A 26,803-nucleotide genomic window follows, 5' to 3' on the forward strand; every position below is an offset into this window, starting at 1 on the left:
ATTGCCAAGCTATTTGTTAACATTGCAAGTTCTTCTAGCATGTTTCCATGGCGTGGCATTGGGAGCATGGAGCAGGGCTTTAGGAAGCCATGGGCCTGAGTCCCAGCCATACTCCTCCTTGGCCATGTGTGCTAGGTCTGTCTCTTAACCTCTAAAATCTGTTATAAGATTATATAAGATAGAGTAAGCACTCATGAAGTGCTGTGTTTTCCTGTGGTGCACTTATACTCTGAAGAAATGCATTCTGCATTGCTCTAGTAAAGATCCAGAAAAATCAAGTGCATTGGTTGGACTGAGAAACACAGCTTATTGCCCATTGGGTGTCACCAGGAAGTGACCCAACACAGCAAGACTGGACCAGCCTTGTATTAATTATGCACGATACCAGACAGAATGATGTAGAGACAATCCAGTGATGGAGTTTTTCATATCACTCCCCTAAGTATACATGCATGCATTCACACACTAGCATCTTTGCTCCCAGGAGTCACAGGAAGTCAAATCGTAGCAAGTGTTCTTGGTAAATGTGGGGAAATAGTTGAGTGACTTTCATGCCCCTACCACTCAAAGATTGCTGATTCCTCTTTCTTTCTCCTAACCACATGCAGGTATAGCAAGAAGTCGGCCATCTGACATCCCGGAAGAGGGCTCTCACCAGGTCCTGGCCATATTGGTACCCTGATCATAGATTTCCTAGCCTCTTCCCACCAGTCTATGTGAGTCAGTTATAGCAATTAGATCAGAATAAGAGCCCTGGGAAGTCCATGACCAATAAAACCAGAGCTTCCTCAGGCCTAAAAGCTAGTGTTCACTCATCCAATTTGTCTGTCTGGCCCTTCATTTTTCATTGTTGCCCAATCCCCTTGCTGATTGACACATTCTTAAGATATGTTACAAGAGAAGACTAGAAGTGTTTGAGTAAATATGCTTTTCTTATACTCCAGTTACAATCAAGTCTTGCTAAAGGGCCTTTCTGACTTAAGGTGACTGCATAATTCTTTCTTCTAATCCTGCCAGGTAGGGTTGGCAGACCCAACACAGGGTTCCCAGTTATATATGGATTCCAGATAAACAAGGAATTTGGTTAATAAAAACATGTCCCAAATATTTCATGGGATATAACTGTCCTAAAAAGTTATTTTAGCTCATCTGAAATTCTAATAGAATAAATATCCTGAATTACTTAAAAAAAATTCTTTTTGCATTGGGTGCCAGTAGCTCACGCCTGTAATCCTAGCTACTCAGGAGGCTGAGATCTGAGGATCACAGTTCAAAGCCCACCTGGGCATGAAAGTCTGAGAGACTCTCATCTCCAATGAACCACTAGAAAATGTGAAGTGGCGCTGTGGCTCAAGTGGTAGAGTGCTCGCCTTGAGCTGAAGAGCACAGGGACAGTGCCATGACTGACAAAAAAAACCCGCTTTGTTCTTATTTTGAGAGTGTGAGGTTGATGGCCTTGTACGTGCTAAGCAGGTAGTCTACTACTGAGCTACATCCCCAGACAAGCATCCTGTAGTTTTCTTTGCTCAATCTGGCAATCTTATCTGTAAGGAAAGACTTATTTCTCTATTTCCAAATTCTTCTGCTGATGATTTCATTATTGCTCACATAACCTGTACTCAGTTCTAAGACCATAAGGCAGATAATATGTGCAAAAAGGCACGCTCTATGCAAGTAACAAATATGCTCCCATGCAAGGCCTAGTGCTGGGGGATTTGGGAACAGTAAAGCACAGCTCTGACTTCACTGTGCTCACCATATACAGAACTCCAAGGGCAGCATGCACGAGCCATGAGAAAGGTGTTCCAGGAGCAAGCTCAAGGAGGATGTACTAGTTAACTTCGCATTATAATGACAACATACCTGAGATACTACATTGCTCACCTCAGCCAGGAAAAAGAAAAAGAGAAAGACTGGGCTGGTGGCATGGCTCAGATAGTAGAGAACCAGTCAATGAGCAAAAGCAAGCGTCAGCAAGTTCGAGTCCTAGTCTCAGATAAAAAAAAAAAAACAAGGTATCCGAGAATCAGAGTTCAAAGCCAGTCTGGGCAGAGAAGAACAGTTGACTAGCAAAAACTAGAAGTGGAACTGTAGCTCAAATGGTAGAGCGCTAGCCTTGAGTGAAAAAGCTAAGGGAAAGTACTCTGGCAGTGAGTTCAAGACCCAAAACTGGCACTGAGAAATAATAGAGAGAGAGACTGGCTAGAAAATGAATTTCTGAAAAGTAAACATTCTCCTACTTTTCAATTAAATAATGAACATCCTGAGGTCTTAAGCCCAGCTGCTGATTTATTGTGTGTCTCCAGTCGTGGAGCTTGAACTCTGGGCCTGGGCGCTGTCCCTCAGCTCTTCAGTTCAAAGCGAGCGCTCTACCACTTGAGCCACAGCACCATTTCCAGTTTTCTGGTGGTTTATTGGAGATGAGTCTCTCAGACTTTCCTGCCCAGGCTGGCTTTGAATGTGATCCTCAGATCTCAGCCTCCTGAGTAGCTAGGATGGCAGGCGTGAGCCACCAGCGCCTGGCTTATTGTGCGTCCTTAACAAGGGTATAAGCTAAAAGCTCAGGGTTGGGGATGGAGCTCAGTAGTAGAGGAGATGCTTACTAAGCACAAGGTCTTGAGTTTCATCCCAGAACCAGCAATAAAACAAGCAAGCTCAAGTGTGACTCTGTTTTCTCATATATAAAATAGAGCCCAAATGGCTGCATTTCATTCCAACCAATACCATCTCCCTTCTTGTCTTGAAGACTTAAGGAAAGATAAGCTGCATGTGTGTCCCCCTCACCCCCCTACCAGTGAACTGTGTCTCCAGACATCCACGACCTTATAGACCCTTCCCTCAAATCAGGCTGCCTAACATAATGGAGCGTAAGAGGAGGCACTGCGCCAGATAAGGGATTAAGCCTCAAGAAAGCCTGGTGGATTCTGCCTTTGGATGCTTGGGGGGAGGGGGGAGTTGTGAGCCACTGTGTCACAACCAGATGGTCTTGTTGGAGAGAGAGCACAGGGAAGAAGAGGCCCTGAGGCTCCATGGGGAGAACCAAGGAATCTCAGCTGGACATAGCCTCCGTTTAGACCCCAGGTCAGAGTGGAGGCACCCTCTTGGAGGTTTCCCCCACAAAGTCCTGCCACTTGCCATGTACTGTTTAAATTCCTCACCCACAGATGGATGGGCAACTAGTGACATGGCTGTTTCTAAGCCAGAGTTTTGGGGGTAACTCATGATGGAGCAAAGGTAATGCAACTCTATATTCACAGAAAACAAAATGCCCATAAATATGTTGGAATCTGTGCTCCCAGCCAGTCAGGCTTCTCAGAAGAAAGAGCTCAATTTAACCACAGGTAGGAACAGGGCAGTAGTTCTGTGAGGACCCCTTTTCTGGACTAGCATGGGAGTGGGTGGCAGGCTGAAGCAGCCCTTGGGGAGGAGCCTCCCTTGCTTGTTCAGCCTCGGTTGTGCCACTCCTGTGGAGAGCTGTAGTAGAGGGGGTCATGGAGTTGGGGCTGATCTACTGGGCAAAGGTGGTAGCAAAAAGTGTTGGATGGAGGGAGGGAAAGGGTGCAGCTGAGAACACACAGGTGGCAGTGAAGTTGACTGCCACTTCCTTCAGTCAATCTGGGACCAAAGCAGGGATTGTCACCAGCCATAGAAGACTGAAGGCCACCTATTAAATAGGGCCCTGGACAGGAGGCAGGTGAACCTCACAGAGTAGATCAGATGCTGGGTTATGAGGCCCACACAGGCCTAAATGGTGGGAAAGGGCAGATCATTCTGCACACCAGCAGAAGCAGGGAGGCAGGCTTGGGAACAGAGAAGGCTTGTGGGAGGGGCCAAAGAGTCATGTAAGAAACATAAATGCCAGTCCAAGGCAGACTGTGGACTGGCTGTGATCACAGGCTGGGACTTCATGAATTCCCTGTAGCTCACACACCATAGATGCTCAACCAGTGTTTGCCACAGGGTGGACTTGCTTCTCCTTCACTGGGAGATGTTGAGGCTGTTTTTCGAGGGGAAGCCCAAAGGACAGCCGTGAAACAAGTACCATGAGTTGAGCCCAAGGGGAGACTAGAAAGAGAAGCCTATGTGATGTTCAGTCTTCCATGGGAAGATGGAAGAAGGGAGGCAGAGATAGATGTAAGGCTGAGAGAGCTGGACAGCCATGATGGAGTAGGTCCAAGGACTTAAGCAGTTGTCCTGCTGCCATTAAATTGCCAGTGTCCAGGGCAAGTGGCTGTCTTCCCCCCTTCCCGCCCAAGCTTAGCTTCATCCCTGAGAAGCCAGTGAGCGAAAAGAGAAGCTTCCTGTCAGCTCAGGGGCCGTGATGCTAAGATTTGGTGACTCAGGAAAAGGGTGGGTAGAGTGGTGGCAGAGAAGGGAAGGAGCCTGAAAGGTCACCCAGCTCCACAGAGGGCAATGGAGAAAATGATGTGGCTGTCGGGCAGAAACAGGAAGTCATCAGGAGAGCTGAGCTGGAAGGGGAAGGTGACGTGTCTGATGTTAGGGAAGTTTGGAGACATGAGGACACATCTCCACAGCAAACAGGCAGTAGAGGCAGGAGCATTCTCCCCCTAGCCAGATATGGCAGCCCAAGGACCACCCACCCACCAAACCTAGCCATGTCATAATCCCCACAACCTGTGAGTATTATTTTACATAGCAGGGGGAAAAGAGTCTGCAGATGTGATCAAGTGAGGGGTTGAGATGGGAAGAGCCTGAATTGTCTGGAGTACCCTAAATACCACAGAGCGATCCTGTAAGAGGGAGACTTCACACACAAAGGTCATATGCGTGTGGAGCTGAGAGACTTGAAAGGTAGGCCTCAAAGCCTGCAGTGATGATGCCATGGGCCAAAGCATAATGGCAGCCCCCGGAACTGGAAGAGGTGAGGAACAGATGCTCCCTGGAGCCATCCGAGGGAGCACAACAGTGCAACGCTCACTTGGGACTTCTGGCCAGAAGAATTGTGACAGAATAGATTTCTCTTGCAAGCTACCAAGCATTTGTGGTCATTTGTTATAAGAGTGACAGGAGGGCTGGGAAGGTGGCTCAGTGGTAGAGCGCTTGCCTTGCATGCATGAGGCCCTGGGTTCCATTCCTCAGCACCACATAAGCAAAAAAGAAAAAAGCCGGAAGTGGCGCTGTGGCTCAAGTGGTAGAGTGCTAGCCTTGGGCTGAAGAGCTGAGGGACAGCGCCCAGGCCCAGAGTTCAGGCCCCACGACTGGACCCCCCCCCGCCCCTCCCCCAAAAAAGAAGTGACAGGACTTATAAGTCGCCAACCTAAGTCACAGCCAGGTCCTCTCACGTAGGCACCTGAGCATGATTTACACCTGTCTGAACACAAAGCCTTTAAAAGATCCCTTCTTGGGGCTGGGAAGGTGGCTCAGTGGTAGAGCGCTTGCCTTGCATGCGTGAGGCCCTGGGTTCGATTCCCCAGTACCACATAAGCAAAAAGAAAAAAGCCGGAAGTGGCGCTATGGCTCAAGTGGTAGAGCGCTAGCCTTGAGCTGAAGAGCTGAGGGACAGCGCCCAGGCCCAGAGTTCAGGCCCCACGACCGGACCCCCCCCCCCCCCAAAAAAAAAAGATCCCTCCTTTCTGTTTTCCTGTAGTGAAAACAGCAGAGCTGAACCCTACAGGTAATAGGTTTGCTGTGGACTTACACTCGAGTGTTCAGCCACCACATGGAAGGAGGCGTGTGCATTTTGCTTACAGAGCCTATCAACAGAAGTGGAACTTCTCCTTTCACCCTCATCAGCCACCACCACTAACAACTCTTCTCTCAGGGGACCTTTCAGTTCAAGTGTCACCCCATAATGCTACCTCAGACTCTAACCCTAACCCATAGGCTGAGAATGTCATACATTAGCTTTCTTTTCCTCCTCCCTCCCTCCCTCCTTCCTTCCCTCTCTTTCTTTTGTTCTTTTTTTCTCTCCCTCCCTCTTTCCCTCCCTCCCTCTCTTCCTCTCTCTCTCTTTCTTTTCTTTTTCTTTCTTGTGCCTGGAGCTTGCTCAGCTGGTACTCTGCTACTTGAACCACAAATCCAGCCCAGCCTTTTGCTGGTTCTTTTGGAGATGAAATCTCCAGGATTTTTCTTCCTAAATTCAAACCATGATCAAGCAGATTGAAGCCTCTTGAGTAGTTAGAATTACAGACATGAACCAACAGCTTCCTGTTTCTTTGGGGAGAATTGTCAAAGTAAAAATCAAATGAAGTGGAAGATACGAAAGAAAGAGGGGAAGAAAGAAGGCAAACCAAAAAGAGAATAGAAATAAAACATCCGTCCCCTATCTTACCCTATAGGGCCACAATCACTCTGGATGTTCAACATCAGAAGTATTACATTGAGTATTACCGTGAGGCACAAAACACATACAAAGGCTATTATTTGTCTATATCACACAGCTTAGCCAGATTTGAGCTAGATTGAGTCCTTCCTTCAAAGACCATGCTCTTGTGAATTCTACTCATTCCTTAAGAACCTTAGAAGTTTCGCCGGGCGCTGGTGGCTCACGCCTGTAATCCTAGCTACTCAGGAGGCTGAGATCTCAGGATCACGGTTCAAAGCCAGCCCGAGCAGGAAAGACCGTGAGACTCCTATCTCCAATAAAACCACCAGAAAACCGGAAGTGGCACTGTAGCTCAAGTGGTAGAGCGCTCGCCTTGAGCTGAAGAGCTGAGGGACAGCGCCCAGGCCCAGAGTTCAAGCCCCACGACTGACAAAAAAAAAAAAAAAAAAGAACCTTAGAAGTTTGGTATGGTGACACATACCTTAATCCCAGGACTCAGGAGGTCAAGACAGAAGGAATGTAAATTTGATGTCATTAATGGGTACGTTGCTAGATCCTGTCTCAAAAAACAAAAACAAGACAGAGAAGAAAAAGTCTTACAACATAAGAGGAAAACGCAACATAATTCCCTAGAAGAGCTATTACTTAGAGGTGAAAAGTTGGGTTTAAAAAAAAACAAAAAACACAGTGAAGCTGGTGCTGATGGCTCACGCCTGTAATCCTAGCGACTCAGAATGCTGAGATCTGAGGCTCATAGTTCAAAGCCAGCCTGAGCAGGAAAGTCAGTGATACTCTTAACCATCAGAAAACTGGAAGTGGTAGAGTGTTAACCTTGAGCAAACTCAAGGGCAGTTCTCCGACCCAAATTTCAAGGCCCACGGCCAACCAAAAAGAAAAGAGTTCTAAGTGAGTTCTAAGCTGGATTTCTAAGCTGGGATCACCTGTCTAGATCTCTTGTTATTGAGCAGAGAGGCCATTAAAAAATGGAGCACACTTCAGCCGGCAAAAAGCATTGCCTGTGGGGGCTATGCCATGCAGAGCCTGTGGCTCTGTTGAAAGCATCTCAGACTTAGGGTGCCGTCTGGGGCGGGGGTCCTCACTCAGTGAGCTTTAAAGCTGTTTTTATACTTACACCATTACCTGAAGAATAGCGACATAATTGCTTTACGTTTTTTCAACTTTTCTTGTTTCTTTATTTCATTTTCTCTTTATTACTAAATGTTTTTATTGTTATTATAAAGGTGAGGTACTATTTCATAAGTCAGGGAGTGAGTACATTTCTTTATGGACCTTGTCACCTCTTCCTTCTCTCTCTCCCAGTTTTTCCCTCCTGTTTCTGCCCACAAGTTCATTGTCTTTTTTATTTATTTATTTTTTTGGGTCCAGTCGTGGGGCCTGAACTCTGGGCCTGGGCGCTGTCGCTCAGCTCTTCAGCTCAAGGCTAGCACTCTACCACTTGAGCCACAGCGCCACTTCCGGCTTTTTTCTTTTTGCTTATGTGCTACTGAGGAATTGAACCCAGGGCCTCAGGCATGCAAGGCAAGCGCTCTACCACTGAGCCACTTTCCCAGCCCCCACAAGTTCATTTTCAACTACTGGAATTTGTTCACCCTTTGTCCCTCCATTTCTGTGCAGTGCTGGTGCTGAACCCAGGGCTTTAAGCCTGTTAGGCAAGTGCTTTATAACTGAACTATACCCACAGTTTTTCTCTTTGATTTTTTTTTTTATTTTTTAGACAGAGTCTTATCATGTTGCCCAGGCTTGCTTCCAACTTTCAGGCTGAAATGAAACGTCCATCTGAAGCTTGGATTACAGGCATATGAACCATGCCTTGCTGCTTCTTTGAAGATTTGTGTATACTTGGCTTTTTTCATAGTAAAAAGTATGAATCTAGGTGTGGTGGGAACATCTATAATCTGACGTACTTGAGAGGTAGAGGCAGGAGAATGGCAAGATTGAGACTAGCCTAGGATACCTACTAAGACTCTTGTTTCAAAAATTTTTTAAAGTGCTGAGAAGGTGGCTCAGTGGTAGAGTGCTTGCCTTGCATGCATGAGGCCCTGGGTTCAATTCCTCAGCACCACATAAGCAGAAAAAGACAGAAGTGGCGCTGTGACTCAAGTGGTAGAGTGAGTACTAGCCTTGAGCTGAAGAGCTGAGGGACAGCGCCCAGGCCCAGAGTTCAGGCCCCACGACCGGCAACAAAAAAAAGAAAGAAAAGAAAAAGAAAAAGAAACAAATGAGCTCAGTGGTAGACTACTAGCCTGGCATGCATGAAACCTGAGTTCAATCCCCAGTACAAAAAATACTTTTTCTCAAAGAAAAGCATAATAAACAAATGGTATTTTACTATGTCTCTCTCTCTCTGTGTCTCTGTCTCTCTCTGTCTCTCTGTCTCTGTCTCTCTGTCTCTGTCTCTCTCTGTCTCTCTGTGTCTCTGTGTCTCTCTCTGTCTCTCTGTCTCTGTCTCTCTGTCTCTCTCTGTCTGTCTCTCTGTCTCTCTGTGTCTCTGTGTCTCTGTGTCTCTCTATGTCTCTCTGTCTCTCTCTCTGTGTCTCTCTCTGTCTCTGTCTCTCTGTCTCTGTCTCTGTGTCTCTCTCTCTCTGTCTCTCTGTGTCTCTCTGTCTCTGTCTCTCTGTCTCTGTCTCTGTCTGTCTCTCTCTCTGTCTGTCTCTCTCTGTCTCTCTGTGTCTCTGTGTCTCTCTATGTCTCTCTGTCTCTCTCTCTGTCTCTCTGTGTCTCTGTGTCTCTCTGTCTCTGTCTCTGTCTCTGTGTCTCTCTGTGTCTCTGTCTCTCTCTGTCTCTGTCTCTGTAGGGGTTGAGATCAGAGGATTGCTTCTCCTCTTTACTCCCAGCCCCTTACAGAGGATGCTCACTGCAGATGCTCAAAAATAGACAAATGAACAAATGATCAGGTTTCTCATACCCACGCGGTCCCTTCCATCTGATGGGTAGCCCGGCCCATTCCTGTCCAGGTATGTTTAAGGCATCCCGAAAGTCCTGTCCCGTTCCTTCTTCCCCACAGTGTCCCTGATTTCACCTCAGCAGAAGCAAATGCTTACCTTGTGCTTGTGGAATGGGCTATCTTTGATGATCTAGGTACCTATCTTTGCACCCTTGCCAGACTGTAAGCATTTAAAATTCTATTCCCTTCATGGATCTTTTTTTTTTTTTTTCTGGTCCTGGGGCTTGAACTTTGGGCCTGGGTGCTGTCACTGAGGTTTCTTTTGCTCAAGGCAAACACTTTACCACTTGAGCCACAGTGCCACTTCTAGCTTTTTTGAGTAGTTAAGAGTCTTATGTAGTTTCCTGTCTGGACTGGCTTCAAATTACTATCCTCAGATCTCAGCCTCCTGAGCAGCTAGGATTACAGGTCATGCCTGGCCATGGATCTTTCTTTTCCTTCACTAAAAGTGTGTGGCTTATAGGTGACACGGTAGGGAAATTGCATCCTATAATTTTTTTTTGGCAGAGACAAGAAGTACGATGTTTGAACTCAGGACCTTGTCTTTGCTAAGGCAGAGGCATTCTACCATTGGAGCATTCTACCAGCCCTTTCTGCGTTGGTTGTTTTTGAGATAGAGTCTCACTTTATGGTCATGCCAGCCTGGGCCAGAATCTTCCTATTGGTGCTTCGCTGGGATGGCAGGTACATGCTACTGTGCCCAGCCATTGATCTTTCCCTGTAGTTGGGTCGAAGGAGTGTACCAGCATGCATAGCCACAGGTTTACATAGAGTCTCAAGAACTTTTTCTTGAGGGGGGGACTGGGCTGACCTGGAACTATAATCCTCCAGATCTTTCTCTCCCAAGTAACTAGGATTGCAGTCTTGAACCACCACTTCCAACTTAAACGTGTTTTTGTGCACTTATATATACCCAACTACTGGAGCTAAGGATTTGGGGCAAAATAAGACAGATATAGTCATCTCTGCTTTCTGGGAGCTGACAATCCCATCTAGAAGAGACTAGTTCCCATCTAGATTTCCTGTTAATAAAGTTGAGCCACAGTTTCACTTCTGGCTTTTTTGGTGGTTGAATGGAGATAAGAGCCTCATGGAATTTCTTGCCCCATTGGCTCTGAAGTTATAGTTTAGTATTTTCTTTCTTTTTCTCCGTCTCTGTCTCTGTCTCTCTCTTTTTTTTTTTTTTTTTGGTGCTAGGCCTGAGTTTTGTCGGTCCTGGGGCTTGAACTCAGGGACTGGGCAATGTCCTTGAGCTTCTTTTGCTCAAGGCTAGCACTCTACCACTTAAGCCATAGCACCACTTCCTGCTTTTTTTTTTCTTTCTGTGTATGTAGTACTGAGGAATTGAACCCAGGGCTTCATGCATGCTAGGCAAGCACTCTACCACTAAGCCACATTCCAAGCCCTGCATTTTGAACACAGGGCCTGGGTACTGTCCTTGAGTTTTTAGCTCAAGGCTGGCGCCCTACCACTTGAGCCACAGCTTCACCTCCATCTTGGTAATTAAGTGGAGATAAGAACTTTTCTGTTCCACTGGCTTCAAACCTCAATCCACAAATATCAGCTTCCTGAATAGCTGTGATTACAGGTGTAAGCCACTGGCACCCAGCATAGTTAGATAGATATATTCATTTTCAAGCTCTGTGTGTGTGTGTGTATGTGTGTGTGTGTCTGGGATTTGAACTTAGGGTGTGGTGCTTGCTAGGCAAGTCTCTTCCATTTGAACCACACCTCTGCCCCTATTTTCAAGCTGTGGAGTAATTGAAGTCTCAAATTCTCCTTATACTAGACAAATGCTCTACTACTAATCTATACCCCCAGCGTTCAAATTCTTTTCTTAAACAGCTTTATTGAGATATAATTTACATACCATTCAACTCAGCCATTTCAAAGATGCAGTCACAGGTTTAGTATAGTCACAGACTTGTGTAACTATGACCACTGTCTGACTTGTCAACCCTACTCCATCAGAATTCCTCTACCTATTAGTATCCATCCCCATTTCCGTCCCCCCCAGACTCAGACAGCCACTAGTCTACTTTCTGGGCCGAAAGCTTTGCATATTCTGGACCCTTCATAGAAGCAGTCTTACATTATGATTGATTATAATCAGGCTTCTTTGCCTGCATCCCTTTTTTATTACTGAACAAGAATTCATTGTGTGAATATATCACATGTATCCATTCTCCAGCCACTGCATACTTAGGTCATTTCTACTTTTTTTTTTTTTTGGCTCAGTCGTGGGGCCTGAACTCCGGGCCTGGGTGCTGTCCCTCAGCTCTTCAGCTCAAGGCTAGCGCTCTACCACTTGAGCCACAGCGCCACTTCTGGCTTTTTTTTTTTTTTCGTTTTGCTTATGTGGTGCTGAGGAATCGAACATAGGGCCTCAGGCATACATGGCAAGCACTCTACCACTGAGCCACCTTCCCAGCCCCATTTCTACTTTTTGACTTTTAGAAATAATGCTGCTATGAACATTCACACACATGCCTTTAGACAGTTTCTTTCATTTCTCTTTGGTACACACCAAGTAGAATCGCTAGGCCATAGGGTAACTATATTTAACATTTTGCATACCTTCCAAAGAGGAGCACCATTTTACAATCTTACTGTTAGGTTTTTAAAAAGAGGTAGCCGAGTAAGAACAGCACCACACACGTGGTATTCAGGTAAGGAGTAGGTTTATTCAGTAGACCAGCTGGGACCAGGCAAGGTTGGCACTCCATGTGGCTGGGAAAGAGAGAGAGCTGGGAAAGAGAGAGAAAAAAGCTAGAAAAGAGCTAGAAAAGAGCAGAGAGAGCTGGGAAAGAGAAGAGAAGGAAAGAGCTGAGAAAGAGCTAGAAAAGAACAGAGAGAGGGTGTCTGGACCTGGGCTAGCCCTTCTCTAGGGTACAGGCGGAGAAAGGTGTGGCCACATCAAATTCAGATGTGACCTCAGTGGATGCAGATGTGACCTCTTCCAGGTGTCCCAGTTGCCTAGGTAATGCAGGTACTAGGTGGAGACTTTGCTTTGAGGAGGGTGGAGTCTGCTAGCCATCCCTGAGCAGACCTTACACTTACCAGCCATGGTCAGGGTTCTAAACTCTCCATGGCCTCACCAACACTCATTGTCCATCTTTTTGTTTAAAGTCATCGGAGCAGGTATGATATGGTATCTCACAATTGAAATGTGCATTTCCCTGCGGGATGAAAGATGCTGACTGTGCTTCTATGCACTAATTGAAAGTGCAAGTTTCTATTTGGACATTACTACAAAATCTTGTTACTTGATGGTCGCACTAACTAAAAGTGAGTTTCAATTTTCCAATGAATAAAAGTCAAAGGGCCCTTCCTGGGGCCCAAATCACTGTGCATTTTGAGCTGGGCTTTATCAACAATCATGAGGACATCCTTGGCCATAAGCCCTACACTGCTAGAGAATGTCCCAGGGCATGCAGCCCTTCTCCCACCCTAATAGGAAGAGTGTCTTCTTGGCTCAAAACACTTCACTCCTCTGGGATTTGAGTCAGGGAGTTTACTTACCTTTTAAGGCACATGTTTCAGAGGCCCTATAGCGTTATGAAAATAGCACTGGGCTCCAATCAAGAGGACTGGCCAGTGCCGGCCTTGTGAGTTACAGCTGTGGCAGAATACAAAACTGATAGAATCATCTGTGGTAGAATGAAGAACTGGGTTCATTAGGAGCTAGAGATGAAGTTGGGTACTGTGGAATCCACCTGTCATACCAACTGGGCCACCGCATAAGTAAACATGACTAAGAAGATCACAGTCAAGGCAAAAATCGAGAACTTATTTCCAAAATAACCAGAGCACAAAGGGGCTAGAAGCATAACTCAAGCAGTAGAGCATCTGCCCATCAAGCATAAACTTCTGAATTCAAACCCAATACCACACACACACACACACACACACACACACACATCAGTGGGCCAGCAGCTTGCTTTAACCAACTGTGATGTTAAGACTTTCAAGGTGCTTGTGCATTAAAACATCATCTCTGCTGTGCTTGGAATCCTGGAATCAACATAGGATCCAGTCAACCCAGCCTTCTGGAGATGAGAACCAAGGCTCCAACACAGCCCTGTGAGTGAGGCCAACCTTGACCATCAGCTGCCAGCGGAGTCTTTCAGATGGCCAGAAATGCATGGGACTGCCTAGCTGAGATCAGCCCAATGCACCTGAACCAATCCAGTGACTCATACACCTAGGGAGAAATCAAACAGTTGTTTCAAGTCGCCAAGTTTTGGGGGTAGGGAGATGGTGAGACTTACAACAAACACAAGCAGTCATTTTACTCTTCACTCGGCATCATTGTAATCATCTGGAAAAAGAAGGTTTTGGATCATTCTACCTTTATAACCTTTTAGGCTGGACTATCAATCTAATGATTTTTTTTAAAAAAGACAAATATCCAGCAAATTTTTAAAAACAGTTGTCAAACTAACAAGACTCCCTATATTTATAGATGTCTATTAACTTTTTTTCAGTGATACTTATAAGATGTGATGTATGAGATTTGTCTTAAAATAATCTGGATAGAGGGAAGGACAGGTGAGGGGCAAGGTCAGGACAAGAGCGGCCGTGAGTTTCTGTTGAAACTGAGTGGTGTATAGGAGATTAACATATTTTTTCAACTTGTGTATGTTTGTGATTTCCTGTAATTAAAAAAAAAATCCAGCTGGGTGCCCATGGTTCACACCTGTCATCCTAGCTACTCAGGAGACCGAGGTCTGAGGATCACAGTTCAAAGCCAGCCCAGGCAGGAAAGTCTGTGAGACTCTTATCTCCAAACAACCACCAGAAAACTGGAAATGGCGCTGTGGCTCAAGTGGTAGAGCGCTAGCCTTGAGCTGAAGAGCTGAGGGACAGCACCCAGGCCCAGAGTTCAAGCCGCATGACTGAAAAAAAAATCTGAACTAAAGAGAAAGTATAAAACATATTAGCCTAATCCAAAACCAAAACCAAACCAACAGTAAAAACAACAAAAACAAAATTAACCCTAAACCTCTACATCAAGGTACACAAGATCAAACTATTATAAAGCCTATAAAGCAGAAATAAAATCATTTCTGTTTTTATTGCTAAATAGGCAAAAATATTTACTATAAGATTTTAAACCATTTCCCCCACACTGAGAGTTATTCGTGTAATATCAGTGATGCACGGAACACATGATCAGCTTTGGTATTTTCTGTCTTGCTCTAAGGGGCTATAGAGGAGGTATGTTCCAGCTCTCATGAAGCTGGTTTTAGAAGCTGGCTTCAGTGAAAACACTGGAGGATGGCACAGCCAGAGTTAGTGATTATTTGGAGGAACATGTGAAGCTTAGGACATTCTAGTTTCCCAGGGTTTGAAAGCAAATCAGCCCACGTCACCACTGGACTGCAAGAGGACAGCTGTCATCTTCAGTTTGGGAAATCCATGAAAGGAGGTGCCAGCGAACTATGCAAAGGTTTCATATAATCACCACTGCAACGGGGTGTGTGTGTGTGTGTGTGTGTGTGTGTGTGTGTGTGTGTGTGTGTGTGTGTGTGTGTGTGTGTGTGTGTGTGTGTGTGTGTGTGTGTGTGTGTGTGTGTGACTCACATATAGGGAAAACTGACTAGAAGCAACCTTACTTATGCTTGTGGAAGAACAAGAGTAGAGTGACCCTTCCTCAGGTTTTAGAAGTCGGTGGGGGAAAGAGCTGTATCAGAAACTGTTAGTCCGTTTTCTGTCATTATAACAGATACCTGAGCTAATCATTTTATAAACAGGAAAGGTTTAGAGATTTCAGTGTATGGCCAATCTATGGCCCCAAGCTGGGCCTTAAAGGATGAGTAGGAGTTGCCCTGTGGCAAAGAGGACCAAAGAGAAGAACTCAAGGGAAAAATGAGCCATCGTTGAGTTGAATCTTGCCCCTTTCCCATTTGTTTAGTTAAATGGACACATAAAAATGTATTTATGTAGCACCATGTCATTACTCTGTATATAGTATGGCTATCAACCTACTCAAATATATATAAATATGTATTTAGATATAAATTATACATATGTATTTATTATATATTAACATATAAATATATTATATATAATATAAATACATAAATATATATTATATATTTATTTAACTATATATATATATTACATGAGCTTTGTCTAGCTATCCTACTAGATGTTTATTTATTTATTTACTTACTTATTTGTAGCCCAAGCTGGCCCTGAACTCAGCTTCCTGCCTCAGCTTCCCAAGGGCTAGGATTACAGGTTCATGTCTCCGCACATGGCAATAACTTCTTTCTAACCATAGCTACTGCTGTTGGTTCCTCAGCCTCTAACAACCATTGTTCTGCTTCCACTTGGAGAGTGACACCAGGTCTTGGTGTTTTGGATCCTGGGGGTGGGAGGGTGTGGGTGTGGGGGGTGGAGTTTGGATGATACTCTGGTCTATCCAGGCTAGAATTGTCTATTACGCCTGAGTTAGACTAACGCCTGTCATTTCCCCATCATTTCCATAAAACCTAGCATCCAGCCCTTCATCAGGAATGTATCTTCCTTTAGTGTCCATTTTTAGCATCTTCTCTCAAAGTATAACCTGTTAGGAATGCAAGGATTGTTTTAATCTGTCTTTTTTTTTTTTTTTTTTTTTTTGGTGCTGGGAAAATAAACCCAGGATCTCTGTTGTACTTTTTTTTTTGGTGCTGGGAAAATAAACCCAGGATCTCTGTTGTACTTTTTTTTTGGTGCTGGGAAAATAAACCCAGGATCTCTGTTGTACTAGGCAAGTGCTCTATCACTGGGCTACACTCCTAGCCCTGTAACTGCTTGAGCCTGGGTACTGTGCTGGGTTGTTGTTGTTATTTGTTTTTTCAATCCATTCCTCTCCTCTCCCCTCCCCTCCCCCTCCTCCTCTTCCTCCTCCTCCTTTTTCTTCTCTTTCATAATGCAGTTTTGATGAACTCACTCCGATGTTAAAGTATACCAGCTAGTTAAATCCCCCAAAGCTCTTAGGAACCCATGTGTTTTGTTGTTTTTCATACCAGTACTGGGGTTCAGGACCTGGCACTGTCCCTTAGCTTTTTCATTCAAGGCTGGCACTCTAGCACTTGAACCACAGCTCTACTTCTAGCTTTTTGGTGGTTAATTGGAGTTATGCTCCTCACAGACTTTCCTGTCTAGGCTGGCTTGGATCTGAGATCCCCAGATCTCAGCCTCCTGAGTAGCCAGGATTCCAGGTGTGAGCCATCAGCAGCTGGCTAAGAACCAGTTTTTTGAGTTTGAACTAAGAGGCAAGCATATGGACCCAGCCAGACCTCTCCTGGGTCAGTGCTTGCTGATCCATGTTATCTTGTATGCTTGACTTTATTCTTCTTCACATGGCACAGACAGAACACTAAGCCTGTCAAAGCCAGTGTCATTACCCGAAAAAAAAAAAAAAATCAACTTTGTGTGTGTGTGTGTGTGTGTGTGTGTGTGTGTGTGTGCTCAGTTTCAAATCTGGGGCCTTTGACACTCTAGAAAAGTGATCTCCCATTGAGCTACACCCCAAACCCCAAGTCACCAGTTATTTTTCAAAGACTTCATTGCTTCTGTTTTCCTGCCACTTGTCTTCATGAAGAAAAGAAACAGCACGCTGCTCCACTTGGTCTGACTGCTAATTCTGGACAGAGCTAGCCTCAGTATTCTTGTGGGGAACACACAAGCTTCCCAGCCGCTGTGAATGGCTAGTCTGTATTGAAAGCTTGATGGAGCCTTTGTTGTTTTGGCAGGTTTCAAAGAAAAAGGAACTCTTGCAAAATGTAGGTGTACGAAATTTTCACAGTGAACCCTTTCTCCAGCTGTGGATTTCGGGTAACCCATGAATTTCCAAGGAAAAATTGCAGCATGTATTTTAAAAAACTGACTGCCTAGGTCATCATTTTTTTTTTTCACGATATACCAAATTTTCTAAGTCACTGAAACAAGCCACTGATGTAACCTGTAACCCTAGGACTTTTTCCAGCTCCACCTTTCTTCCCTGTCAGCAGCCCACACTGTGAGCCACAGGACAGGTTAAGAGCATCCTGTGCCAACATGGTGTCATCTTTGGTGTCATTTAACCACAATTGCCAACACTAAACAATAGTTATGAACTCTAACTTGTTCCTTTTTACAGTAATAAATATTCCCTTGTTTTAACTATAGTATAACAAAAGATTAAAAAAGAACCAACTTCTTGCCAGGTTCTGATTTTTACCTGTAATCTTAGTTACTTAGGAGACTGACATATGAGGATTTCCATTCAAAGCCAGCCTGGGCAGGAAAGTCTGTGAGATACTTATCTCCAGTTAACCACCAAAAAGCTGTGAATGGGGCTGTGGCTTAAGTAGTAGAACACCAGCCTTGAGCAAAACAAACTGAGTGACAGTGCCCAGGCCCTGAGAGTTCAAACCTCAGGACTAGCCTCTCCCTCCCCCCCCCCAAAAAAAAAACACTTCAGTTTTGGGGGAATCCAATGTTCATGTTAACTTAGTTTCAATGTCCAAACATCTTCAATCTCTGGTAGAAAGCTTTTAAAGGTATATCTAAAACCAGCTGGGTGCCAGTGGCTCACACCTGTAATCCTAGCTACTCAGGAGGCTGAGATCTAAGGATCGAGGTTCACCCAAGCCTGGGCAGGAAAGTCTGTGAGACTTCTCTCTCCAATAAACCACCAGAAAACCGGAAGTGGTGCTGTGGCTCAAGTGGTAGAGTGATCGTGCTGGCCTTGAGCTGAAGAGCTGAGGGACAGAGCCCAGGTCCAGAGTTCAAGTCCCATGTTGGACAAAAAAAAAAAAAGGTGTATCTAAAACCCATCTATTTTTAGGTCTTCAGATATGAAACCCAAATCTTCTGTGGCATCTCTGGTTAAATTTCATATGAAAGAAAGATCCTAAAACAGTTATTTTTATTTGCTAGAGGCTGGGGCCAACTGTTGCCACTGAACACTGATTTAGAACTGCTTTGAAACTCCAATCATGAAGAGGAGCCCATGTTTTCTTTTGGGGAAGGAACGGACAAATGAAATTTTAATAAATCCAGGCATATACATGTGCTTGCAATTCCAGCACTCAGAAGGCTGAAGGCTATTCTTAGGCACACAGCAAGACCTTGTCTCAAAGAAAAGAGGTATATACCCTACCAAGTTATTTGACAGCTTCTGATTTAGCTGAAGTTGTCAAAAGGAAGGACACTAGCCCTACTAAGTGTACTTGATACAATGTGTCAACCCACAACTGCTGTCTTGACATGAGAAAAATACTAGAAGGATCTCAAGATAGAAATACTCTGCATACCCCCACCACCCAATCAATATTGCTCCAAAATGCAGAGATTGGCAAAATCAGGCCAAGTCTGCAGCAGCCAGTTGGACCTGAAGGACATCCAGCTAAATGGTGAGTTCTAGAACAGCAAAAGGCACCAGGGAAAGCCTAAATCCAAATAAAAATGAGGCTTAACTTCAGTGTTCATTCACTGACGATGACAAAAGGGACCAAAACAACTATTAACTAGGGAGACTACTACTAGACTGTAGAATCCAGGGAATCCTTTTACAACTTTTGTGGAAATCTCATTTTAATAAGGGGTTTACTGAAACAAAGAGAAGTAGTATGTTGGGCAGTTTAAAAAATATGACCAGTAAAAATGACACAAAAGCAGACTTGCCACTACTGGATGAGCTAGAAGCCCAGACACACCTGTAGACAGCTGCAGCCGAGAGGAGCCCTGCCCGGTCACATTACCTGCTGAGAGTTCCCTGGGAAGAAGTCCCCCCACCCCACCGCCCCCTTCTTTATAAGGAAAAACTCAGGCTCTCTACTAAAGCAAAGCTTCCTTGCTGGAGGTTGTCCCAGTGGACTCATGTGCCTGAGGCTATAGGTGAACTTGACACTTCAAATGTAAAACTCATCAACTCTGCCAGACTCAAGTGTAAATAACATCATAGTATTGAATCATTTATAAATGTTTATTAAATGTCAGTAATTTTCACAAAGCAAATATTAAGAGCAAGAGACATTTTTTGGCAAAATATGTACAAAAGTAAAAGCCTTAGTGAATAGCAACTCATTTTATAAATCAAACCATTCTTTCTACTCCTACGCCTCCTTTAGAAATAATTTATTGCCAAACCTGAACTAAAGCACTGACCAAAAAAAAAAAAAAAAAAAAAATTTACAACAGTATCAGATAATGTGCTTAGTTCCTAGAGGTTATAAAAGAATATATGTAAAAAATCCTAAACCACAAATACTTTTACACGGAGCTAATACAAATCATGTTTTGTTAGGTACAGTATGTATGAGGTTGTTACAAAATATACTTTTGATAAGGCTTCTTGTGGCAGATGAGCTCTCACCCAGGAGAGTGAGGAATAGAGAAAAGCCATTTAGAACATTTTGCGATTCTGCTTTCAAGTAGGAGGCAAAGAAAGGGGAAATGGCATAGGCTGTTGCGCAAGTACACTTGTAGCAACCCCTTCTCCCTCCCTCCCCTTTATTCCTGGTACCATCTAACAGGCATGATTGAGGAAAAATTTGTCACTTTCTAGAACAAGCTTTGTACATACAAACACATCACATTCCAAGTAGTTTATTACAGTCTGGACACTCGCTGATTCCAGATTTCAACCCATCTGTAAATTTGCATCACTGTTAACAGCACATCTGTATAAGACACAAAGATCGCCAACCAAATGAGAAAATTAACAAGAACAAAACAATTTTCCAGCCAGGTGTGGTGGTATATGCCTACAATCTCGGCACTCAGGAGACTGAGGCTGGAGGATTGTGAATTCAAGGCCACATAGTTACATAGCAATGATCTGGCATTTGAAACCAGTTAGTCTGAAATGCCACAAGTGACTGTATTAATGTTAAGTGCTGACTCTACAGTTGTGTATAGGTGTTAAGAATGTTAGCGGTACAAACACTGTACTTCAAAGGTGCTAATAATCACCTGCTGCCTGAGGCTAATAACTACTTAACAGTACTTGAGAGAGCCAACAATAATTGGTTTAAAATGTTCAGGTTTAGACTCATACTGCACTCTGGTTTACATTTATTAAGCCCTAACTTCGTACCATAAAATGGGCATGGACTGCAACATTGGCTTGATTTGGAACACACCACTTGTAATCTCTGCCCTCCTCCTGTCTACTCAACTGAAAGGTCAATCTGTGTCCAAGCCCTAAAAAATAGAAAATCAGTACTTTTAGTTAAGCAGCACAATACCAAAGACGCATGGTCTGTGACCCATGAAGTCAAACAAGGTGCTGGAAGAGTGGAAGAGACACAGTGACCAGGGCTACTAGTCAGATTTTCACTGTCAGTGAAAAATACAAGTGCAAAGCTTTTGTTCTTTATCCCTCAAATAAAACTAAAAGAAACAAAAAGGTAAGAGTGGCTTTCTCTAGATTTATTAGGGAGCTTGTTACAAAGGTTGAACTGGTTTTACAAGCATGATTTCATGGATCCAAACAAATGAAGGGTTAATACTGATAAGTTGGCCTTCTCATTAATTACATCCTGTCCAATGGCTTGTGTGGGGTTTGTCTACATGTATCATTAGATAATGAAAGCACCAATTAAAGGGTTTCTCAAATAGTGATTTCAGGTTCAGGATATAACAGCCTAAATCAGTAACTTTATTCTTCATATAAATAAGGCATCGCCAGATATTTATACTAATGCTGAAAAACACATTTTAAGAAAAACGTTAAGACAGAAGTATCTGGATATGCACTGAATTTGAAGATGGGCATGCAATTTGTTGCTGAATCAAAACCAGTACTTCTGATCACTGTGGTATTATGGTAGGCTTTCTTCCTCCTGCTTTGAACTAACCATGATCACAAACTGAACAAGGATCTCCCTCAACAGTCCCAGGCGAGATGAATTGGGAGGGCATTCTCAATGTAAAGTACCCATCAGTACTGGGTGAAAGACAGAAAACAGAAATGTCTTCTTTATTCCACGCTGTTGTCTTTGGCTGTGGAAGCACTTGGGCTAGCAAGCGCCCGATATAGATAGTAAAAGTGAAATGAGGATTTCAATTGCACATTTGGCAGAAAGCAAAAATTCAGGCTATTCAAATAATATTTATGTGAGAGAAATATGTCTTGAATTATTTAGATCTTTGGAGAACACTGACAAAACCTTTTCCCTATAAAAAAAAATTAAGGTCTAAATTTGTGTTGTTCTTTGATTTATAAGGCAACTCTGTATACTGTGAACTCCTTGAAGGTCAATGAAGAGCCTTGGTGTGGCATCTCCTCAGACAAGTAAATGAGAAGGCATTCAGATTTAAGAACAGAAAGTGATGCAGGTCAGGCACAGTGTTTTCCAAATCATAACCAGATTTGGAAAATGGAACACAGCAAAGAATTTCAAATCTGACTTCACTTACCTTTTTAGAGGTTTGGGAGACGTTAGCTTAGGATTATTATAAGCACCTTTTCCACTGGGTTCATGACATTTCACCTCCCTCTTCACATAGTGGTATTTCAATTCAAAAGGACCTAGTTTTTATCACATAGCTATCAGACTCCACTTGAATAGTTCACATTGCAGCCTAGAGAAATGTACAGCTTAAAGCCTTTCTGTTGAGCCTCACAGTTATACTAGATGTCCACACAAGTTTGCTTAAGTAGCACAGAAGCAATTCACTGCCTCCAAATACATTCTGGGTCTTATTTTAAAAGCACACTGATTCTGAGGCATTACACATGCATCAGAAGAAAACCGCAGATGCCAACACGCTACCTTGTCTAGTTGGGTGTTTTAACATTGCTTGGTGATAGTAAAACAGAGAAATGTGGGGTACTATTTATAGTTCTTACCAAACCACCTCAATAAGACCAAGAGTCCACTCTTCAGCCTTCACTGGTATTCAATGTCTTGGCCATCCAATAAAATTGTTTGATGAATTTATGTGGAACAAACCAAATGTTACTGTTGCACATATCCAGAAATTCATTAGATCTAGAGTTATGCTATCCTGAAGATTCAAACAATGCATTCTTTTGGCAAGAAGCACTAGATGTAGAAGGACTGAGACATGCAGGAGTTATACTAGGAAGACCTGCATAGGTTGAGGGGCTCAGTGTCTGAAGCTCATGTATTACCAAGGCATGAAAACATGAGTTCACACAGATGCAGCGACAGTAACACCTTGGTGCAAGAAGAGTCAGCACGTGAAGAATGAATCCCTGCTCATGCACTGACAGGCCCAGCTCCTATATCTCACCGCTAGACAAAACAAGAGCCACTGATTTGGAAAGGCTGGGTGATCCACAATGTTGACCAATCTTTGAAGGGCCAATAGAATACCTGAGAACACAGTCAGCTGTACAGTAAAGTGACAGATATCACAGTCTTCATCACAATTATCAAGAAAAGCAAGAGTGGCACATTTTGCAAATGGTTCCTAACTTTGTACACATATATCTCCAATGCTAACACTACACTGAACCTACAAGACAGCAGTTTTAATACTGCGAACTGTATCTGAAATCACAAAGTGATGGGCTTAGTTTAATCTGGTATGGGTGGGAGGAGGGGTCAAATGTGTGAACAAAAACAACAACAACAAAAAGACTACTTGTCCTTAGAAGCATTCTCCAAACAGTTAAAATGTACTCAACATAGCTGGCATCTCACACACAGTAACTGTGCAAACATGTACCCACTGTACATCTTTAGAGACACACCAAGAATGAATAAGAATCTCAAACAATGCCTTCTTGAGTCATCTGCCAGGAAAATACTGCCCTTGGCCAGCTCCACATAAACAAAGAATCCGTTCAGTGCCACAGTGTGGAGGTACTGGGCGGGGACAGGGGAGTGGAGGAAGGCGGGATGCAGGAGTGGTTTCCTCCAGTCAGCTGCAAGTCCCCTGACACAGGACTGGAGGAGCCACGTGGCATTCGGGACAGGGATGTCTACTTCTGCTACCAAGGTGCTTGCGTGTTTTAGGTCATGCAATGGCCCAAATGTTTTGCTTATGGCACATTAAATTACATGATAAATAAACATGAAAAAGGCAAGTTACATTTTACCCATTACTTTTGATCAAAATATATAACATTTGCTTGTCTTTTTTGCTCCTTGGTACCATTTGTGAACTCACTCTCTTCAGACCAGAAATCCTTATGTAAACTTTAAAACACTAAGAACACTACCTCTAGGAACCAAAGCAACTTACAAAACAGCTGTTGTGTGCATAAGCAATTATAAACACACCAAAGCTAAACCTGTGTAATCTAGACTAGCATTTCTTAGATCAAACCTTTTCCAACAGCCCTTTTGTAACGTGGTCATTCTAAAGCTAGGCATCCTGTGTTCCTCTCTCTGTAAGGCAGATAAAGACCTTTTACTGAACATTCCTAGCCTCATTCCTACACTGTCTATACTTGGCACTACAGGATTCAATTTGAAAAATAAAAGAAACACACCTAGTCTGAGGTTGGCCAGGAAATTACAACAGGACTTGAGTGGAAGCTTGATGAAACTGGCCAAAACCTGAACTCCAGCAAACACAACAATGCGTTCATTACTCAGCAGCTTTCAGCCACAAACCAAAGGCAGCAGAAGGACTAGGATTTCCAAGAAGTTAAACATAGAATCAAGATTGTTTTCTAATTCCTGTTGTAAACTGCTATTTAAAAAAAAAAAAGACACAAACGGAAAACCATCAAACACAAAAAGGTACTATAACAGCAAGTCTCGTGTATGTCACTGGAGCATAAGCTGCTTGAGGTTGTCGTGAAGGATTGTATCCTTCACGTCACGGAAAACCAGGCGGATGTTTTCCGTGTTGATAGCAGTGGTGAAGTGGTGGTACAAGGGCTTCTGCTGCTGGTCCCGGCGTTTGCTCCGGAAACACTCCACCAGGAATTTTTGGACGTCTCTTAAGCAGTGTGGATCCCCTTCAAATTCCAGGAAATAGTCTTTGATGCTCACAATTTGCACTTTCTCCTCAAGCAAGTCTGTCTTGTTTAAGAAGAGTATTATAGAAACATTGCTGAAGACCCGATTATTGACGATGGTTTCAAAAATGTTCAGAGACTCTGTAAGGCGATTGGTCAGTCGATCCTCCATGAGCACCTGATCAAATTCACTTGAGGAAACAAGAAAGAGTATGGATGTCACACTGTCGAAGCACTCAAACCAACGTTTCCGTTCTGACCGCTGACCACCCACATCAACCATTTTGAAAGGGACGTTTTTAATTTCAAAGTCATATTCGTGGATGCCTTTGGTGGGTCTTCTTGCAAGCAAAATGTCTTGCTGTGATGGAATGTAATCCTGGAAAAGAAAAGTTTCAAATGTAGTCATCCAGAAGGAATTACTAGAATTCTTAGTGGGCTGCTAACCAGCTTAATAAATGGCTATGCAAACAAAGTTTCTGGTTTCTTTTCCTTTCTCATGAGACACAGGGTCTCAGTCTGTATCCCAGGCTGGACTGGAACTCTTGATTCTCCTGCCTCAACCTCCTGAGTGCTAGAATTATAGGTGTGCCTTGCAAATCTGGAAGCTTTTAGTTTTTGGCAATCCATAGGCATTCACTGAATAACTTTAAGACTAGTGGATTTTCCATATTTTTTTCTAGCTTTTGTTCCCAGACCCACCTATTTTTAGTAGCTGCGCTAAGTTTTGAGCCTGCTTTTCCATATTTTTGGTCAACATTTTGTTCCTGACTGCTCCACATGAGACTCTGTCACATCTCATGTGCATTAATCGGCTATGATTGCGTTAACACTCCCCTTCTGGCATTCATTTAGGTTGTTTCTAAATTGGCAATTAAAACTCTTACATATGTAATTCTTTTTTTCCCATTTGGACCATTTTCTGAGATGAAAATAACCAGAAGTAAGATTATAAGTCAACAGTAGAAATGTTCAATGATCCTGGACACTGAAAATCCCCTGCTTTCCAGGTGTGGTACCCGGTTATAATGTAGTTCATGTGACATACTTCAGCTCTGAGCTTTTTCAAAGTTTTCAAATTCCGTAACTGTAACAAGTTTTGTATTATTGTGTTTAGTATGAACAAACAATCCAGTTAGGAAGCTAGCATGAGCGCAGAATGGAATCAGAGGCTAAGTGTCTGGCAGAACAGAGTATGTGGATTAGGAGTGTGAACCTGAAGACAGCTGGCCACACACTAGCAGTATGATCCTGAGCCATCATTTAACCTCTGGGTCTTAATCCTCTCCTGCAGAAGAGAGCTAATATTTGGGTTTGGTCTGTGACAGCTGCTACCACCACTGATGAACAGTGATCAAAGGAGGCTGGAACCCATGGGTATACCTCCCACAGATACACCTCCACTGTAGTCTCTTCAGTTTGAGATGCTCGCCTGTCACTGCACTTCAAATTCTATTAACAAACACACATAGTAAGAGACTGCTTGTATTTTCCAGAGCAAGTCCTCTAAGTTGTACTACAATATTTTCCTTTCTACTTCTTGCCCCGTTAAGTCCGTCCATCATTGTTTTCTCTTCCCTGCCATCCACTTGGTAAATCCTAATATCCCTTCTTTGAATCTGTTATGCTCCCGGCTCTCTTTCCATGTACCTTTTTTCTTTCCTTTTAATAAATCATCTCAGCCATGGACTGTCATCTCTTTAAGCTTCTTTGCCTGGAAAGTCTCACATCTCTTGGATCCACCTCTTGACCACTTACTGGAAGCCTTTCTCAGACTAACCTTTCTGCAGCATGACTGAGTGCTCAGAAAGGGGTCTCCCTTTATACCTGGCTTTCTATGATGGGGGCAGGGGCTGTTCTGCCCTGCTCAAGCTACCCATAGTGTCTAGCATGCTCAAGCTACCCATAGTGTCTAGCACCAAGTCCCACATAAAGCCTCACTCAGCACCACTGTGTGCTCATATCCGCATAACTGAGCAAGTGCAATGCAGTGGATGAAGACTCAAGCCACTGCCTTTTAGAAATCTATTTTAATACGCTAGAGCCGAGGCCACTTATCCTTCCACAGACAGGTGTGCCTCCTAAAAGCAGACACCAGTTGTCTCCCACCTGGGTGGGCCACAGCTCATTATGTAAATAAATCCAACCAACCCTTCAGGCAGTTCAGGCTCATTTACTCTTACACACTAGCTCTAACTTTTCCAGCCAAGATATCTCTCTCCTGCCTGCAAACTTTACTTGCAAAACTTTACTTATCTTCATGATTGGTATCATTTAATTGTCTTCTACTTGTTTTATGTGGGTTAGTTTTGTCTCTCTGGCTAGACTGAGCTCCTTAAATATAGGGATCAAAGAACAAAACAGCTAGCATAGTACTTGCTACACCACTGCCCCTTCTGAGGCTATTTCGTGCACTGTCCTACAATGTTATGAGCTGGTCCTCCTACTATGCCCACGTTCTGGATGGAGCAACTGGGGTTTAGAGATGCCTGAGGCCACACAGAACCTATCTCTCCTGGACCTGGAACTCGAATCCAGGCTGTCTGCTTGCTATGTCCTTGACCTCTGTGTGCTATTCTACTTCCCAGAATGCTCTAGGCTTGGCATTCAGCAGTGTTCTGACAACTCT

General features: G+C 43.7%; 1 protein-coding gene across 1 annotated transcript in view; it reads right to left on the bottom strand.

Annotated features, from left to right (window-relative positions):
* Window positions 1-19,201: 19,201 nt before the first annotated feature.
* Gna13 (G protein subunit alpha 13) overlaps window positions 19,202-26,803 on the bottom strand; it is a 43,170-nt gene continuing 35,568 nt past the window's right edge. Inside the window, exon 4 of the mRNA XM_042702579.1 lies at window positions 19,202-24,553. Within this exon, the coding sequence (XP_042558513.1) occupies window positions 23,981-24,553 (573 nt within the window). The 3' untranslated portion in view covers window positions 19,202-23,980. The remainder of the gene's footprint in view (window positions 24,554-26,803) is intronic.

This window comes from Dipodomys spectabilis, unplaced genomic scaffold (assembly GCF_019054845.1).
Source record: "Dipodomys spectabilis isolate Male_0828 unplaced genomic scaffold, ASM1905484v1 ptg000329l, whole genome shotgun sequence".
Lineage (NCBI taxonomy): Eukaryota > Metazoa > Chordata > Mammalia > Rodentia > Heteromyidae > Dipodomys > Dipodomys spectabilis.